We start from the raw sequence: 16,651 nt of genomic DNA on the forward strand, positions 1-16,651 counted from the left end.
GATTACAAATGACTAAAAATGCTTACTAGTGAGCAGCAATGACCAATAATTACTGAAATGACTTGTAATGACTAGTAATGAATATGAAATGACCAATATGTCTAACGACAACTTGTAACGACTACAATTGATTAGAAATGGCTAAAGATGCTTAGTAATGACTACTAATGACTACAATATGAAAAATATGTCTGAAGGCGAATTGTAACGACTACAATTCCTTAGATATAACTAAAAATGCTTAGAGCAGTATTGACTGAGGTGACTTGTAATGACTACTGATGACAATGATATTACCAACATGCCTAACGACGGCTTGTAATGACCACAATTGTTTACTGATGACTAAAACAAGTCAGTGCCCTTCCACACTGTGTAGAAGGATTGCCAGCGAAGCTGTGTATGTGGGCCCTTTAATGGTGAACTGCACCTCCGGCGCAGGTCGGCCCGGCATTGCACTAGCTTCGGGATCGGCCAACGTATAGGAACGCTTAACGCCTTTTTCAGCTCCGCCACGGGTCGGCCCGGCATTGCACTATCTTCGGAATCGGCCCACGCATGGGGAGTGCTAACCGCCCGCTTCACCTCCGCCGCGGGTCGGGCCGGTATTGCAGTATCTTCGCGATCGGGTCCCGTATGGGAAGTACTTGAGGACTGCTTCACCTCCACCGCAGGGTCGGGCCGGTATTGCACTATCTCTGGCATCGGCCCATGTATGGGGAGTTTTTTTCTTAGGACACGAAAATTTCCTTGGAGGGTAGAGGAATACACCTTCGCTGTAAAGTGCTTAGTAGTGAGCAGTAATGACTAATAATGAGTGAAATGACTTGTAATGACTAGTAGTGACTACGAAATGACCAAAATGAAATATGTCTAACGACAACTTGTTACGACTAGAATTCATTACGATTTTTAGTAATGACTAATAATGACTGAAATGACTTGTAATGACTAATAATGACTATGATATGACCAACATGTCTAACGATGGCTTGTAATGACCACAAATGATTATAAATGACTAGCAATGCTTAGTGGTGAGCAGTAATATGACTAAAAGAAAGAAGAAAAAGAGAAGAGGCATAAAGAAAGAGGCGAATGATAAGAAAGACTTCTTAAAAGAGATCTTAAGAGACCTTGTATTTTTGTTTAAATACTCTGCTTTCACTCTCTCAGTTCTCTCTCCCAGCTCGGCGAAGCGGCAGGCGCAATGAGAAACACAGCGAGGTTCTAACAGCTTCACTGTAAAGTGGCAGTTCTCGCATATTCTTACCAGCAGAGGTGAAGCACGCGCTTGCCCCTACTTCACCCTTCTAAGCGTGCTGAACTAAATGTAGAAGTGCTCTTGATCTGTTAATATAAATCTAAGACCCATTGGAAAATAACAATGTCGTTTGGGATTAAATATTGACATAGACTAATAGTGATGCCCTGATCTGTCATACAAGTTACCAAGAATTACAAACTTCATCCTCAAGCCAGAGACTGAAACAGGCACATTGAGAAGCACCTGAACGGCAACATTAGTTTCGTGAAAGTTATTGGAAGGGAGGAGAAAACGCTTCCTGTTCTCCGCGAAATGCAAACGCTGATCGATTCCCCTGGTAAGATGTAGGTGCACGGCTTCATCTTTAGGACACCATCTCCCCTACAGCAGCTTTTTTTTAGGTCTCCTTGCAGATGAGGGTGCATGCGAAGCGCAATGGCAAGTGGAGTAAAATATGAAACATACCTAATGTTGTTCGTTGGACGGCAAGCATAACGCTTCTTCTTATACTTTACCTTGCTGTGGTTATTCTGTATTCATTAACTACTATCAAAACATACAAGTTTATATTCGGCGAGATGACTCTCACCAGACATTCCCTTTTTTATGGAAGGCCTCATTAATATTGGCCGTTCTTGGGTGCGCTCCCGTGCAGTTTGGGGAAGAGCAAACGAGGGGGAAAGAGGAGTGGTGCTATGCTGAAAGCGTGTTTTATCTAGGGACCACGTTAATTCGAACGCCTCTGACGAGACACCTGTCGCTGTCGCGAGAACGAAGCTGAAAACAACGCTGTGTGTGTTCTCGACCTAACTGAAAACAAGATACACGTGATTGAATTGACATATCAGATTGTCGCATTGTTTTCTGTCCTACTCCAGCCCCACCTTCTTCTCTGAGCTAGCGAAGGCTATCGTACCTCACATCATGCCGTCCATAAATTTACGATTGGCGCATTGAATGGCCAACCGTTGCCGGGATAAAGTGAGTACTTGAGATCCTAGTGGGAATTTTCGAGTACATCGCGCCACTTATTGACGCGTGACACTAACGCCTTCTCTCATATCGCGAAGCATATTTTGATGTAGGGCACGCATGTAGGCTCTATCCTTGGGGACCGTCTTCTACATTATGTGGGTGGGCTTTTGCATGGTCCACACTGCAGGCAAGGTCAACATGTGTTGAGCGCAAACGTGCTGCCGTAGCCGCTCCTGAGATGTCATATAGAGTAAACATCCCCTTAAGTATAACCACAATAAAACGCAAAACAGGTGAAGAAAATATAAACGAATGAAATCACAGGCACCCCCTCCGCTCTCCCTTAGTCATTTCCTGATACAACTGAGGTTTGAATTTCGACCGGGCTCTATGCAACAGTACGGCATCTGCGATAACAAAACATCTTCCAAAACCACTATCCAAAATTATTTTCCTTAGTGCAGAGTGATGAAATGTTACGTCTTCTGCTATCAAAGTCTCTCTTCCCTTAATGTCCTTATATATGCGCATGGCAATACCAAATATCAAAAGCGTAAGCATGTAGCTTACGGACTACATAAACTACAGGTTAAAAACTGGAAACTTAGGCGACAGGACAACCGTTTCCTGCGTTGAATCCAGCGGGTGGTCCCCATGCAGGCAGATGATAGGTAAATATCTGTACAGCCTATTCGAGTTCACGATAAAATTGTAGCTGAACATCAGTTTTTAACACCACCGCACATATCATTCAATACGGCCATCTCAATCTAGCCGTGCGCTTTCCCAGACGTTTTCGAGCTAGTCGACGACGTCAGCTGGTGGTCCTTGCTCTTGTCCAGTGTAGTGGCGTGGGACACAGTGTTGTCCGCGCAACTGCTGGAAGTGACAACACGCGCCACCACAGGCGTCGACAGCAGGGAGTCCAAGGAGCTGCCGAACGTGCTCCAAGGTGTGCTGCTGCTAGTTCGGAAAGACTTGGAAGCAGAGACACAGAGTTCAGCATTAGTTCAGCTTCGTGCCGAAATACAGGGATCTTCCAGCGATAATCACTTGACCATAACTCCATTCGAACACTCAAGAATGTTCTACCCAGGAGCTAGGGTCCTTACTAATATTGCGTTAGACCACTTGCTAGATTGCTGTAAATTAGTTTTTCTCTTTCACGACTTCTTGTGCAAAGAAAACACGAATATAGCTGCGCGCGGCAGATGACCCAGAAATATAGATGAAACAAGCTTAATTGACATCGCTGTGAAACATTTGTTTCAGACATTTCAAGGTGCACAACGCGCTCACAATTGTCGCAGTGTTTTCAATCATGTGGCTTCTCAAACCGCCAGTGAACGTTGAGCTCACTGTCATGAAGGTTGGGCGTTAATCATGGAACGAACTATCACCCTTGGGGGTGCAAATTTTCACTGCTCAGATGTCGCCATTGCTGGATATAGTGCGGGTGCATCGCTTACCGACAATACCCCAATAATAAGGTGAACCAGAGTTTACGTATGCATTACTCCATACTGTACTGCGATCAGGCCAAGCTGAAGATGCTGAAGCAACTCACGAGGCCACACCATGGCGCCACGGTACGCAGTGATCCCTTCCTGCAGTGTTTCCGTGTTTGTTGCTTAAGCTGAACCTACAAATAGACGAACCCGTATATACACGGGTTCGTATCAAACCTGCGGCCGTTTTTATTTATATTTCAACCACTTCCATTTGCACTTATTACTATAGCAATGACGTGGGCACTGCAGGCGCATTTTTACCGTCAGCACGTTTTTACGTGCTGCATAAAGTTCAAGGGCGATGAAATGGTCATCGCGCGCCGTCTGCTGTATGTGCCAATGAAAGCGTTCGAGGAAATCTCGCGAACGCAAGCGAGGAGAGCAGGGAGGAAGTGCGCCTTCTTCCGTACTGCGCAAGGATCTGGGTGGGGGGTGTTCCGCAGCACGCTGTGTTTTCGCGGCTTAGTTCACGCTGATACGAGGACTAAGACCATGCACGAAGGTGAATTCGCTCGCTGCTGCTGCCACGCTTCCTCATTAGAACGTTGTGACAGTGAGTTGCTGCAGCGAACAGGTGAGATGTGTTCAATTTCGTGCGCGCGTGATAGCATGCTTGTTAATTTAGTTAGTGCACCTATGTTTATGAGTTTATAGGCCGATGGTACTGCTATCCCTACTTCGTATAGCTTGCTGTCCACTAATGTGCTGTCGTAATCAATGCTTCGCCCTTCACGCCAGAATGCGATTTCACCGTTAATCAAGTTAATTAAATACACAAATAGTTTCCCCTAGACATTCCTTGGTGTCATTGTTTGTTGAATTATTCTGACTTGCTAATAAATATCGGGCTCCTCGGTTTCCCCTTTTCTTTTTTATTACGCATATACGAACATTTTTTAAGTCTGCCTGGTCCAAATTCGAATTCCGAGGCAGTTTGTAGACCCGGAATCTCGGGAACAGAAAGTAACAACCACGGAGCCTCCGTGGTGGGATTTGAGCAAGCTTGAATATTCGATTCGAGAGAACTGTTTGTTGGCCTAGTTGATGTTTTCTGAAGGACATGTTATTTTTTGCCGCAAATTAAGAGTTACACACAAATGGAAGAAACATAGATGACAGCCCGGGCAGCACTTCCAACAGATGTTTGTTGGGTGGTGACCCAGGAACATATAGACATACATGCATGCGCAAGCTATTCACAAACCTATGATATCCAGCGATCGAAGGAGTCAGAGACGACATTCTTTACCACTGAATATCATAGGTTTGTGGAAAGCCTGCGCATACGTGTATGTCTATATGTTTGTGGGTCAGCACCCAAAAGAAATCCGTAGAAATCAGTTGAAAATGCCGCCCGTGCTGTCGTCTGTGTTTGTTCCTTTTGTGTAAGTTGAGGCAGAAATTATGTCCTTCATGAATCTTTGACCTTGATAGCATCACTCTCAAAATCTGAACAATGTGATGCAATGCCGTGTAACAATTATACTGCCAAATAGGAGATAGCCTTGTATTCAATGCTTACCTCTCCCAATGAAAATCAACTAAGAAAGGCTAATTGTGTTTGTTTGTTTTAGCAAACAAAATACTTTTCAGGGTTGGAATAGCGAATGAAAGAAGTGAATGCAGTTATCTTTGGGAAGACAATGCTCAAGCCTGGTATGTAGACAAGTGAATACATATTGAAGCTTCAGTTGACGCTCTATTTCTGACGAGACGATCTGATGTAAGTTTTCCGCCAAGTTGCATGTCAAGGCTTTGCTGATGCGCAGTAAAAAATCAACATCGAATGGCTGCAGCTTTACTGTCTTGGCCTCGGTGGCTGATGAAAAGTTGTATTGGTGTACTACCTGCACGAGGCATAGAAATGTAGTGTTGTAAACCTTTTTATCAATAATACGGGAGAAGCAGCGTCCATGTCCTTTCCAATAAAGATAACATTCGTCTTATTGTGCAGCAAAGTAAAATTGACGCATTGCCCCGCGGAGGGGTCAAATAGCGACAACTTGTGTACAACTGTTTGAACTTACCGTAAATTATGCGGTTTAACATACTAGAGCAACCCCGTCAACTTTCATAAAGCGATTTCCTGGAACGCCGTTGCACTTCACAGAACACTTTGGGGACGGATGTTTCGTACTCGCGGTAATGTAGTGCGAGCTTTTCAAAGGAATGATGCTGCGAGAGGCTGACGTGACTCGCTCGGCATAGAAGCGTATATTTAGGTGGACGCCCACCGAAGGAGGTAAGAAAGCGCGATGTACCACAGAAGCCTTCTAATCCGTTCGACATAAAACACATCCACGTAAACACACACGTACACATCCCACACACACGCACACACACACGAACACGCACGCACACACACGTAAACACGCAAACACATACACACACACACACACACACACACGCACGCACGCACGCACGCACGCACGCGCACACACACACACACACACACACACACACACACACACACAAAAGCACACACAAACGCAGTAGTGTATCTACTTATTGAATCGGTATACTTCGGATCAAGGGACCCCGGTCAACAACGACTTTCAGGAACTATGCGCACCTGCAAGTCTGCTGAACGAAGCTCGGATTCGCTTTCCGGTTGCACTACCGATGATGAAGGTGCGACGAGCTCCTCCGGGAAGGCCACACGTTTCGAAGGCGACTCGGATCTCGGCGCGCACTTGCGATTCGTAGGTGACTGAAGAGCTGAACGCAGCCCGCCCTTGCTTGAAGATAGCTCGGACTGCGCAAATCACAGGCGGTGACAAAAGTCACCGGATCGGCGTGAAGTATTAAGTCTTTAAACGTTTTTAAAAGAATAGTGCATTTATCCATAAAAGCTTGCCGCAATGACGTATCTAGACTCACATAAACAAAAAGCGTCCACTACGCAATGAATTAGCAGAAAACCACTTAAAGATAATTAACACTGCGTGAAATACTAGACATTGTGTTTTTTTTCCTTGTTTTTTTTGTGTAGCTGGGAGGGGGTAACCTAGGGGCAATCAGGAAATGGAACCTTCTTATGAATGTAGCCACTGCTACATAAGAAGGGCCACTATAGTGATTTCTTCTACATTCATCAACGCTACAAGCTCCATCCAGCTGCGAAAGACAACGCCAAAATTTCCATTTCAGGGGAGCAGTAAGAAAAGCGCGCGGTAGCGAATAGTGAGAGTTGGGTCAGATTAATTTTAGGTGTTGAAATTAGCGCAAATCACACCGGCAGAAGAAAAGACGACATTATTCCTTCCTTTCTTTCTTCCTCCCTGTTTCATATGCACTTTTCCAAACAATAAAGAACGTCTTTTCAAGGCCTGTCGGACTATCGCCCAGTCGCAACCTTGCCTCAGTGCTCTGGCGACTGGCGCTCAGCGTTATCTCCGTGTGGACCGGGATCGGCGACGTTGGTGGCCGTTCCGGAGCCACTTGAGCCGACGACGAAGACGTCGAGGACAGTATGAGCCGCAAGTGCGGGTACTTCGAGTACATCTCCTCGCCACTCAGCACGGGTCGCACGAACGGCTCGTCCGGGGCGCTGCATAGCCCGCGCAGCTCTGTCACCGAGTTCAGCTGGTTGGTCAGTTCCGAGGAGCGCTCGGCCATGGCTGCCAGCCACGAGTCACGCGGGCTGTAGAAACCACCGCTGAACAGCTCGCTGTCCATGTGCTGCTGCTGCTGCACCAGCGAGTCGGTGTTCTGCGACGCTGGATGAAGCTCGAGCGGACCGCTGAGTGTCTGGTCGCCAATGCTCGCCTGGGACCATACGATAAGCGTCGGTGCGGACTCCTTGTCGCCGATGTAGCTCTTGGCCCAGCGCGGACCGGAACTCCTGGGGTCAAGAACGTAGCAAAGTGACGCACCACGGTACGTGAGAGCCCTACCAGGACTTTCAACGTCGCCCTTGATGCACCTACGTATGTAGAGGATGACCCTTTCGAGAAAAAAAACCACGTGTTTCATGAATGTTAGATCTGATAATCCCAAAATATATATCAAAACATGCGCACATTAGAATTATTGTCTGTGGGACATATACGTTCCGTTTCAATAGGAGAATCTTCCTGCAAGCAACGTCACCCTTGAAGAGATGGGACACATAAAATTGAAATTGTTGGCAAATACAGGACGACAAGCGGGTGCAAGCAGTATTTCGGTGCTTTTTCTTGCACGAGAGAAGTTCGCCTTGCTGAGGCAGGTAATTGATTCATCCAATTTATTTGAATTCCGAGTTTATGCTTTTGCAAACATGTGAAATAGTTCAATGCAATGCAATTGCCATAATATTGCCATAGTAGCAAACGCATGCCACTCTACAAGAAGTCGGAAGTTTGCACGAAACTGAAGAAACTATAGTTGTCTATTGTGGAAGGTAATTGTTGTGTGACATGCACGAATAAGTTTACCCCGCGGCTCACGGTGCGCGCAAATTACGCCAAAATTTATTCTACGGTGTGCGGTTTGCTAGTGTCGAGGTCCATGAGGAAAGGAAATGGTAGTTGTCAAATGTTTCGAAACGACTCCTCCGGTTGCGATATCGGTTCGACGGCTGTGCAAGCAATGCCGTCGAAAGTCCTGACGAAGGTTGCGGATAGCGTAGTTTATCGCTGATGTTTATTTAATATTTGTTTATTGATTCAGGTACTTTCGTGGCCGTGAGGCGCTACAGAGAGGAGCGGTAGTGTAAAAAACAATAGAAATAAAATACAAAAACACATGTATGAAAATAAAAGGAGCTCACACTTGTTGTCTTACACTTTGCTATTTACATTTATGCTTCTGCAATTTCGCAATTCGTTAATGATAACATGGAAACACAATGCAATATGATGACTACATTACCAAATATGCCACTTGGTCAGCCCGTGCAGTGTGCGTGACCGCGCAAAATTCTCATTATTATAATTGTATTGACAACTGCTACTACAATTTTCTGACATCCGATGCAGAGGCTTCGACAATTTCTTCAATTGTTCGCGTCACGCATATACACCTTTAAGCATATTATCCTGTGAATGTGTTAGGAACTGTGTTAGCACATCAGTTCCTAACCTTCTGACGCCCCCATCTTTGTGACAAGCGCCCCTTGAAACTGGAAATGTGCGGCGAGTCGACTCGTAACGCAAATGGCAAGCGTTGCTCACTTCGTCAGTCATGAAACCAATGAACAGGATATGCGAAGTGACGAACCATTGCGTGGAGGCGCAGACGCAAACTGCCAGGATGATGAGGACAAAGCCTGAAAGTGGCAGCAGGAGGCTCATCCAGGAGCTTGAAGGGTCTGCAACAAGGAACATCGTTAAGATAACTTACTGCCTGGATGTAAGTCTTTCTGTATGAGTAATCTTTTCTTTCTTTCACGAAAAGCCTATTCACGAAACGCGTAGTCTTTTCTAGCAATGATGCGCTTCATTGTTATGTACGAGTAAAATGACAAAAAAAATGCTGAGTGTCGGAATTTCAACAAATTTCAGCAGACTTGTGTCAGCCGATAACAAATCTACGACGTTTGCGAAGCACTCATCGATCAGGTCCAGGGCATCTAGTACGAAATATTGCGTTTAACCAAGACTGGTAAAGACGGACTTTTGATATTATATTGGGCCGCGTTCGGTGTTAAGTTTCGGTGTTTATGTTCTGCAAGCAAGGAGACCTAAAGTTTTCCCATACTTTAGAGTACGTGAAATCCAAACAGTTTTCTTCAGTCGACTGCTTTTAAGCAGCACTGGGCGTCGCAAAAATATTATGCATGGTGTACACACAGGTGAACACCATAATCAAAGGAACATGACAACAACCAATATGTCCAGATATAATGGCGTGGCAACACTGACATTGTCGCACGGCTGATGCGGCTTCGATATCTTGTTGGACTGAAACATTAAACTCAAGACGGTAAGATGTTGGCTGTTACGAACTTGCATTAGAACGTGGTAAATATCGTGACGCACCTCTCCTAAACTAATGCCGCACAATAAATAACCCTTATAGGCGCCTACTGTTACGAAATGACACTCTTAATGTACTGCACATCTCATCTCAGATTTCATTGAGAAATTTTACTAAAGAAAATTATTCTTAGGAATCACTATACGGACACCGCCGTACAGTCAACGTAACATAACTGATAAATACGCAGCGATAGACAATTACAAGAATTCACTTTTGAATCTTTCAAGGATGACGATATAGACACTCGCGCCCAGCTCACATGTCTTGAAATCAGACACGCTGCACTGCGGTTGATTTTCCGGTAAACTCAGTAGCCATGGTGACTGTCATAAGTGCGCTGTAGACATTTTTAAAAACAGCTCGTGGAGCCGACACGCAAGGCAAAAGCCAACACAACGAAGCGCTTAAATAAGCAACATTACCTTATTCCTTGCCTACTCCTTTTATGCAAAGTGAAGTGCACGCGCAAGAAGAACGGACCAGAATGTTGCATGAAACACGTGTCTAGCAACAATATCAGGGTACATGGAAAGTGATGCGCAGCTGCAGCGGTGTATCTCATCTCTTCCGGCTGGGACTGCGGTGATTAAGGGACTCTATGTAACTTCTCGAGTTCTACCTGGACACAATATCAGTGATCAACGCTACCAGAAGCTACGGCCATGGGTACAACTTTACCAGCTCCACTCACATGATCGCCCTGGTGGTCTGGTGCTAATTGTCAGTGCCTAATACTTGAACTTTGGCTTAATTTCACGTCCGAGTACGGCGGTTGTATTGCTTAGTCGAAATTTCCAGCGTCTTCTCACTTCTTGTGGCCTCAGAAAAAAAAAAAAAAGAAACCTTCTACTGTCCTTGCGGGCTCCGTTTTATTCCGGAGAAAAGTTGCTTCACAACGCTAATAAAAAACTGACCTTCCTTTTCCTTTCTTTACGGAGTCGGCATGGCGAAGAAGAAGGGGTCACTCCCTCTGTGAAGTAGCTGATGGCTTCGTTAAAAAGGTGCACTCGATATTCCCTTGTGCTTTGGCCCCTTCTCCTTAGGCGATGCTTGTTAACGTTTTCAAGAAGCCGATTCGTAAGATGACCCACGTTGTTAGATTTGGCTCCCTATTGTTGAACAATATATTCGCAGCGTCTTCCAATGAGTAGTGTACGTGGCACGGCTTGTCCTTGAAGCTCCTGTTCACCACGGCGTACAACGCGCCCAATGAATTTTTTAGAACCTGTTTCTGTATAAGAACCTCAGCACACCCAATCTTCATACAAGCAATTTAGAGTCCACTGCAATGCACCACCATAGGCTTCGCTTTTCAGTCTACTGTGAGCACTGCCCAACGCTTTCACCAGAAAGGTTATGCCCCAAACTTTAAGTGAATGAGTGTCTTCATAAATCTCAAATCTTAATCAAGTTACGCGGTCATGCGGTATTGCCGACCTAAGACAGTACTTAGGGGTGATTTTTTTGTCACCCATCCAAACCAGTGGCCGATGTCAGTCATAACGTAACCATCTCTTCCTGGCAGCCAATGAAAACGCCGAGAAAAGAAAATCGAGAGTGAATTGAGAAAGTAGCATTTCCGCATAACACTGCTCTTTTAATACTTGCAGGGTAAACTTCACATGGAAGGTATTTTTGCGAGCCTCCTCAAATACAAAAATTCTGTAGAAACCACAGAATATGATTGTCAAACTAAGTGAAGGTATGCGTAACGTCTTCTGGCTAAAGCGACTCCACGTACTGCGTCTCTCTGCACAGGTCGACGTGTCAGTCTATTTCAATCCTGAAGGCATTTGTGTACCATCTCTTTACGGAGAGTTTGAAGCGGGTGCTGGAACGTGCGCACACTCTTGAGTAGTACGTGTTACAGAATACGTTATGCTCGACGCGTCCTTTCTGCAACGATCGCATTTGGAGATGCTTTCACTCGCGCGAGGTATAGAAAAACTGCTACCACAGGTGTACGAGTGACGGAATCCTTGGCACAGTACCTTGTAGGCAGTTGTAGCACAACGCCGGGAACGCGCACTCGGTCGTAGACACCGTCGCGTCCGGTGTTAGTGACCTGACATGACGCCAAAGTGAGAAGTATCCCCAAAAGTGATCGTCCGAGAACAGCGTCGCTCCCAAGGAGCCCGTTGATGTTGGCCCTATCCTCCTCCCCACAACACCCCTTCCTCACCATCAAGCCTCCTTTCCATATTTCCATCTTCGCATTACACCTCTCCACAATCCTCCCCTTCACAGTCTAAACACCAACCGCAGCTTCAAAATAACACACTGTCCATCCTCAACAAAGGATCGCTTCATAAACACGGTCTGGGGAGTAACATACCGACAGTTTGGATGACAGTGCAGTTGTAGTCGTCCCAGGGTTGAAATCCCGGCGGACAGCTGCACTGGCCGGCCAGACACAGAGCCGACGAGGAGCAGTTGGTGTCCGCCGTGCAAACCGCACCCAGAGAATGCGCGAACAATGAAGCGGCTCCTTGTTACCGTGCAAGGCCGCGAATAAATGAAAAGAATAATTTTAATGAAATAATGCTGCTCATCCCCAAAATGAGTCTATAAAGTTTCCTATTGATTTTAGCAAGTCAGCGAAGTTAATTGGCTTCGCGCAGCAATCATGTGAACAAAGCATTCAATGGTGACTTAGCGGTAAATGTGAGGAATGCGTTAGCCTTACGTCGCATCTCTTGGGTGTCCCGGATCCGCGATGAAAATAACATTGCAAAGCGTTACTGAGGGGATCACTGGACACACATCCTGACTCTCCCAAGAGCGGCAACTACTGAGGGTGGTACGGAACCGACCTTCGTCAGTCGCACAGGCTTTTTTCTACTTTGACACTCCTAATATCAACGCATCAAAAGAAAGAGAAATGACTGGCAATCTTTTCTAATCTGCAAGAACACTACCAGAGGGACAGGCAGAAGAAGAGCTTTGTACGTCTTTAAAAAAGCCCACTTAATGAAACGCAAATTTTGACAAGGTAACCTACATGCATGTATGAATCCAGGGTGTGCCAGCTAACTTTAGCCAGAGTTAGAAATATGCAAATGCACTTAGCTGGACAGAACCAGGGTAACGTTATTTGCAGTCACTTGCAGTTACTTAAAATATCTTTTTCCTACCGCCTGATTACGTAATTAGTCTTCATTATTTAATTGACTTCTCGAAAATAATTAAAGGAAAATCCTAAATGAGAAATTGTAGAGGAGAATGAAAAACTCCCAATACAGCTTTCTGTTACTCAATACGTGCTGCATACATGTACTTTTCCGAGCGTGAACGAAGCACGCGAATCCACGCAAAGTGCCTCGAACGGCCAGTCGCAGGGCAATTTTGCGTGCACCTTGCGTGTCCCTGATTGCCTTTCAGTTGACACATACGTGAATCGTAGATATCTTGTTAAAAAAAAAAAGAAGCATTTGCGTCAGTTACGTGACAAGGACGGGTGTTGCGTCAATTTGTGGTGTGGCGCGATTTTCAAAGTCGGTTAATCTTGCTACAATATAACAGATCACATTAACAGTACACCCTATGCATAAGACATTGATGCATTGTTTTAATTTCTATTACCTAGCAAACACTTTATACTTGTTCTGCTTAATCACCTAATTAGAATTGATTGTCTATCCTGTTTGCATTATACGTATCTTTACTGGCATGTCTAAGGTAAAGACATCCTCGACAACAACATAAAATCAGATGGGCGCTCCTAATTCCTACTTTTAATAACTACCGCAGAAAACTAGACAAACCAATGCCGCAATTACATTGCGCGCCGCGAATACTACGTCCTTTTCATCTGCTAATGAATGGACTGGAAACATTCTTTCGGTGTTCTTCGTCCGGCAATTCAGCGTCATCACGAAGTTACAAGGCGCACGTTGGAGTCCAGTAATAAAGCGTGATAGATGTGTTGTCAGAGTTCGCCTATCGGCATCGCGAACCAGCTAGCGCCGTTTGGATTTGGACAATACCGCAAAATAGTCTAAAAGTATGCCACGGCAGCCAACGTAACCAATGGCCTGTCGCAATGATGAGGCCACCTGCTCAGGCACAAGGTTACGTTTGTTCGCCGGCAGCAGGCTTGAGAGCAGCGCGATAGCATTTGTCCAATCGGGCCGCCACTAATAATAGAACTATTTTACATAAACTATTACTTAGAACTTTCTAAGTTTGCGTGATAGGCGATACGTTGCCGTGACACGTGATACGTTAGGTCAATTCAGCGCACGCTCCAGCTCTCCAAAGTACCAAGGTAGAGTAGACATCACGTGAGACAACACTTTAGTATACCGCCATCGTGCACCATGCTAGAGCGTAGTATCAAATTAATGATTCGAGTGGTCGCCTGTATCCGCAGAATCAGATTCGAGTGCATCCGAAGTTCCTCGATCTCAGAGGCAGAGCACAAGCACGCGAGCCGAACGTATGAGTCGCTTTCCGAGGCCAAAGTGACAGAGGGGTAATCATGTGACTATATAAAATGTCAAATTGTGTTTAACAAAAGCTCCCGACACTGCCATGAACAACGGCGGACGCGGTCGCGGGACGAACATTCTTTGTGACTCCAGCATAAAGCGGCCAATGTTACAGTGGACCGTCGCCAACAGCGGCGACGCTGTGTTGTGGCGACACGTTGGAAAACACACTCAGTCGCAACGGCTGCTCCGAAGACAGGGCTTGCAGCGCTTGGTAGCGCTTGACGCGGCAGGAGAGCAACCGAAAAGGCCCGGCCGAACGCTAAGCAGGGACTGTCTTTCGACCGGTCGAGGACAACGTTGCTCACGAGAGCAGTCTGAATTGATCTGAAGAGACCAGTCCGAGATACTATTAGGAAGGAATTATGCTCAACCCTAATTAGGTGGCGTCATCTGATAGTTAAAGGTCGAACCGCTTTTCCGTCTTGGTGTTATCTGCGTAAGCCAGGTAGTATCACAACAAGCAGCTGATCGTAGTCATAAGGACAACATATGACGGATGGTTTGTCCTCCGCATTTGATATTAATGACTGCTTCTTCTTTCAGGACGAAGAGTGAGAAGCAACGTCGTAATATGAACTATGAGGGTGATGTGGGCCGTCTTGGCGTTCTCATTTGTTGGCACTCACGGTGACCAGCAGTAGCCGCCCCAACATAGCTCATGGTATACGACGCGCATGCGCTGACGGCCTAGCGTGCCACCTATCGCTGTAACGCTTAGCGTATTGCGCAAGGATATCACCCCCATATTTCCCACTTTTATGTGTTATAAGAGAAAAAATAACAACTACCAATTTCAAAAGCAGGTCTGCACAAACAATGTCGACGATACTGTAAGACTTTTCCGATTGCTAACAGGTAAATACGACAGTATTTAAGAAGATCTTTAAATATTTAGCCCGTTGAATAATGAAACTCATGTTCAATTATGAGCCTTCTCCTCCTATACATCTTTGAAATCTTGACCCCCGCCAAATTAATATCTGTTGCCTTTAGCAAGTCACGAATTTCGCCAGCTGTACTTCTTTTCATTGCTTCAAGTATTCGTCCTTCCTCACTAGAGAATAACTTGGTATATGGTGATCTGCCATCCTTGAAAGCCTGTGTTGTGTCAACAGTAACATCGTTTTTGAGCATGCGAATTTCACCTGTGGCGTAGCAGAGACTGCCATGCGCGGTCATTGGCCCCGGGGACGCGGATGGGCAGATGCACAGGTTGTTGGAGCAAGCCATGTTTGGGTCGATGGCCGTGCACTCGTCCGTCGTATTGCAAACGGCGTGCTCTAACGCTACATGGTTGGGAAAAAAGAGGATTTTCTGTAGGTAATGAATATAAGAGTGTATCCAGTAGGTAAACATTGTAACAGCGGCTAAACATTGTATCCTAGTGGGTAAAAAGTGCTACTGAAAGCATGGGAGGGAAATAAAGTATCAATGTTTCACATTCGCTCCATGGAACTTTCTTAAAAGAAGAAACTTGCATTTAGAGAAGCAGCGACTAATTTCTTGACAATTTGTTTTTAGCAGTCCAGAAAAACCTCTATTGAAAGTTATCAGATCAAAAATGCGGATGGACACATGAACCTTATTGCATAAAAAGAAGGCGTAAAATATTGCCCATGAGTCTCTGACGTTTTCGAAAAAGAAAGGACTAACTCTGTAAACGCTTTATGCTACATGTCTGCGACAAGTCTACGGCGCATGCTCCATATTTCGAGGATTTCAGTCTCCTGTCGCTTGCCTATTTGGGCGTATTTTTCAGTGCAACAAATTCATTTCGAAGCATTTGTCCGTCCTGTCCCGTCGCAATGAGAATGCAAGCTTCTGTTATTCTCTCGCTGGGGTCTTGAAATGTGTTTGGCTTCCGCTGGCACAGATCTCGCAGTGATCACAGTAGGTGCAACTATATGTTTTGCTTAAAAGCATAGTGCGCCATATGCTTTGCTGTATGGCTCTTAATGAGGTTACAGCGAAATGCTTTGCAGATCCATATTGCAATCGGAAGTGCAAAGTCGGCATTCTTGTGATCGTAAAGCAAGCACTTTCTAAACTCCATGCGTTGTTTCGGCCAATCATTAGTTCAATAACGGTTTACTTTTTATCGTAAAGCAAACTGCATTGTTTTAAGTAGAATTTATCGTTTTCAAAACAATTATGGAACTGGACATGTAACAGCAGTTTTTTTTTTTTTTTACATTCGTTTTCACGAAGCCGCTTTGGCGTATTAACAAGACGAGCGTGATCTTATTGCGCTCTACGACGTTTCTGTAGAGTTCCCGAATAAGTGCTTATGTTTAACTGGCCTATCGAATCAACCAAAGGTCACAGCACCCAATGGAGCAAACGTTCTCCCTTCAAATACCCACACATTAGAAACGTTGCGGTGCCCATGCATGAAGAGCAAATTGTAGTCAACGTGGAATATATTGTCTCAACTTTTCACT

At 45.3% G+C, this 16,651-nt stretch overlaps 1 protein-coding gene across 1 annotated transcript; it reads right to left on the reverse strand.

Moving 5' to 3' along the window:
* Positions 1-7,008: 7,008 nt before the first annotated feature.
* LOC126540709 (uncharacterized) lies at positions 7,009-15,465 on the reverse strand. The gene is made up of 3 exons (XM_050187555.2): positions 15,356-15,465; positions 8,956-9,046; positions 7,009-7,597 (listed from the first exon to the last, which is right to left on the reverse strand). The coding sequence occupies exons 1-3, from the start codon at positions 15,438-15,440 to the stop codon at positions 7,009-7,011; spliced, it is 765 nt and encodes a 254-aa protein (XP_050043512.2). The 5' UTR covers positions 15,441-15,465.
* Between the last annotated feature and the right edge of the window lie 1,186 nt (positions 15,466-16,651).

This window comes from Dermacentor andersoni, chromosome 3, assembly GCF_023375885.2.
Source record: "Dermacentor andersoni chromosome 3, qqDerAnde1_hic_scaffold, whole genome shotgun sequence".
Classification (NCBI taxonomy): domain Eukaryota; kingdom Metazoa; phylum Arthropoda; class Arachnida; order Ixodida; family Ixodidae; genus Dermacentor; species Dermacentor andersoni.